The 2404-nt window shown below is 49.5% G+C and overlaps 1 protein-coding gene across 1 annotated transcript; it reads right to left on the bottom strand.

Moving 5' to 3' along the window:
* Positions 1–363: 363 nt before the first annotated feature.
* On the bottom strand, positions 364–1134 carry LOC123747704 (basic salivary proline-rich protein 2-like). The gene has a single exon (XM_045729926.1). It carries the CDS (start codon positions 1132–1134, stop codon positions 364–366), a length of 771 nt encoding a protein of 256 aa, XP_045585882.1.
* Positions 1135–2404: the final 1270 nt, after the last annotated feature.

Below are 2404 nucleotides of genomic sequence, written 5' to 3'. Positions count from 1 at the left end.
GCAAAGCTGACTGATTTACCAGACTCTTCCGTCATCAAGCATGGCTTCCTCATCTGTGCTGTAATTTGCTTGGTTAAACAATTTTTTTGGATTTCAGTTCTTGATCCCAATGCCCCCCTGTGACCTTTGACCCCTGTGATCCCTCTGTGACCTTTCCCACTGCCGCCCACGGGATGGGTACGAGGTGTACATTAAATGAACCAAACTCAACTTTTTTTCCTGAACCCATTTTCGAAGTTGTTTTGGGGTCGTCCTCCTTGCAAACTTCTCAAGAATGTTCTCAAGTTTCCTTCTGTGCTCCGCGGTAAGGGGACTCCAAGCCGGGATTGCGTGCTCAACGACTGATGGAGATAGCGTAGTGCTCTAAATACCTTCTTCTGAAGAGTCCTTAGTGGCTCTTCTGATGCTCGTCAGCTTCACATATGTCCAAAGATTGTCATATAGGTCGCCCAGCGAGAGGCTGGCGAACGTTGGAACTAAGCTTGTATTAGGGGGCATCTGTGGCCTCCTGGGGGCCATCTGTGGCTTCTTGGGGGCATCTGTGGCCTCCTGGGGGCCATCTGTGGCTTCTTGGGGGCATCTGTGGCCTCCTGGGGGCCATCTGTGGCTTCTTGGGGGCATCTGTGGCCTCCTGGGGGCCATCTGTGGCTTCTTGGGGGCATCTGTGGCCTCCTGGGGGCCATCTGTGGCTTCTTGGGGGCATCTGGGGCTTCTTGGGGGCACCTGTGGCCTCCTGGGGGGCATCTGCGGCCTCCTGGGGGCCATCTGTGGCTTCTTGGGGGCATCTGTGGCTTCTTGGGGGCATCTGTGGCCTCCTGAGGGCCATCTGTGGCTTCTTGGGGGCATCTGCGGCCTCCTGGGGGCCATCTGTGGCTTCTTGGGGGCATCTGGGGCTTCTTGGGGGCACCTGTGGCCTCCTGGGGGGCATCTGTGGCCTCCTGGGGGCCATCTGTGGCTTCTTGGGGGCATCTGTGGCTTCTTGGGGGCACCTGTGGCCTCCTGGGGGCGGGCATCTGTGGCTTCTTGGGGGCATCTGTGGCTTCTTGGGGGCACCTGTGGCCTCCTGGGGGGCATCTGTGGCTTCTTGGGGGTACCTGTGGCCTCCTGGGGGCACCTATGGCCTCCTGGGGGCATCTGTGTTCTCTTAAGGGCTGGTGGTTGAGTAGCTGGAGTGAGAGCTGTTGCTATAGAGGCCACATTAAGAGCTGGTAATCTAGACCTACATCTCCAGACTCAAGAGTCTAGAGGTAGGAGAGCTATACTCTCAACCAGAGGCGAGGTAGCGAGAGGTGGGTGCAGAGGCGGCCAGGTCGTTGCAAGATACAGTGGGGATGGGTGTCGGAGGCGGAGGTGGAGGGCAGGCGACAGGCGTGTACCCAGGTGGAGCCTGTATTATACAGTCAGACACGGTGTAGTGCGCTACATAAAGCATTGTCACCCCCCCTATAGCCCTCACACCCGCCCCTCTGCCGCCCGCACCGCCAGAGACACCACAACTCCTGCAAGGAATGACTGTCAATATTGACGTGCCCGCATCATGTCAAGATTGCCCACGCGTACCCACAGGATGCCCATACAACATCACTACCGCTCACAATATTCATGATTCTTTATGTCGAGGGGACAGGCAGCCAGTACATATATATATATATATATATATATATATATATATATATATATATATATATATATATATATATATATATATATATATGTATTAGTATATTTTGGTAGCAGTCTTTCTTGTAAACATATGTTGTTAAATATGATCGAAAAAGTAAGATTAATAATTCTAACACGAATTTTCTCAATATTTCTTATGTTTCTTTTTACTGTCGATGGTAATTGAAAAATCAATTCTCCAAAATTCATTTTTATTTCTAATCTGACGCGACGCTTGAACGCGTTTCGTAATAACTTATTACATTTTCAAAGACTTTAGTTTACACACACACAACTGTAACCTGAAAACACTAAACAGAGTTTTACTAATGCAAGCACTGAACATCTTGTCTTATATACTCGCATTTGGGTGAGGTGATATTTTGCAACAGTTTTGGATGAGGTGAACAAACTTTTGACCAACACAAGACAGAACACGGTACAATGGGTATAAATTGGATAAATGAGAGGGAAGAATGGAAGTAACTGCAAAGGGCCTATTGGCCCATACTTCCTCTTGATGCTTCTATATTGGTACGGAGTCTTGAAGTGGGTAGAATATAGTTGTGCATTAATTGGCTGTTGATTGCTGGTGTTGACTTTTTGATGTGTAGTGCCTCGCAGATGTCAAGCCGCCTGCTATCGCTGTATCTATCGATGATTTCTGTGTTGTTTGTTAAGACTTCTCTGCTGATGGTCTGGTTGTGGGAAGAGATTATATGTTCCTTAATGGAGCCCTGTT

Source organism: Procambarus clarkii, chromosome 82 (genome assembly GCF_040958095.1).
Source record: "Procambarus clarkii isolate CNS0578487 chromosome 82, FALCON_Pclarkii_2.0, whole genome shotgun sequence".
NCBI classification, from domain to species: Eukaryota; Metazoa; Arthropoda; class Malacostraca; order Decapoda; family Cambaridae; genus Procambarus; species Procambarus clarkii.
Note: the sequence above shows the minus strand (reverse complement) of the source record. Positions and strands in the feature narration are given on the sequence as shown.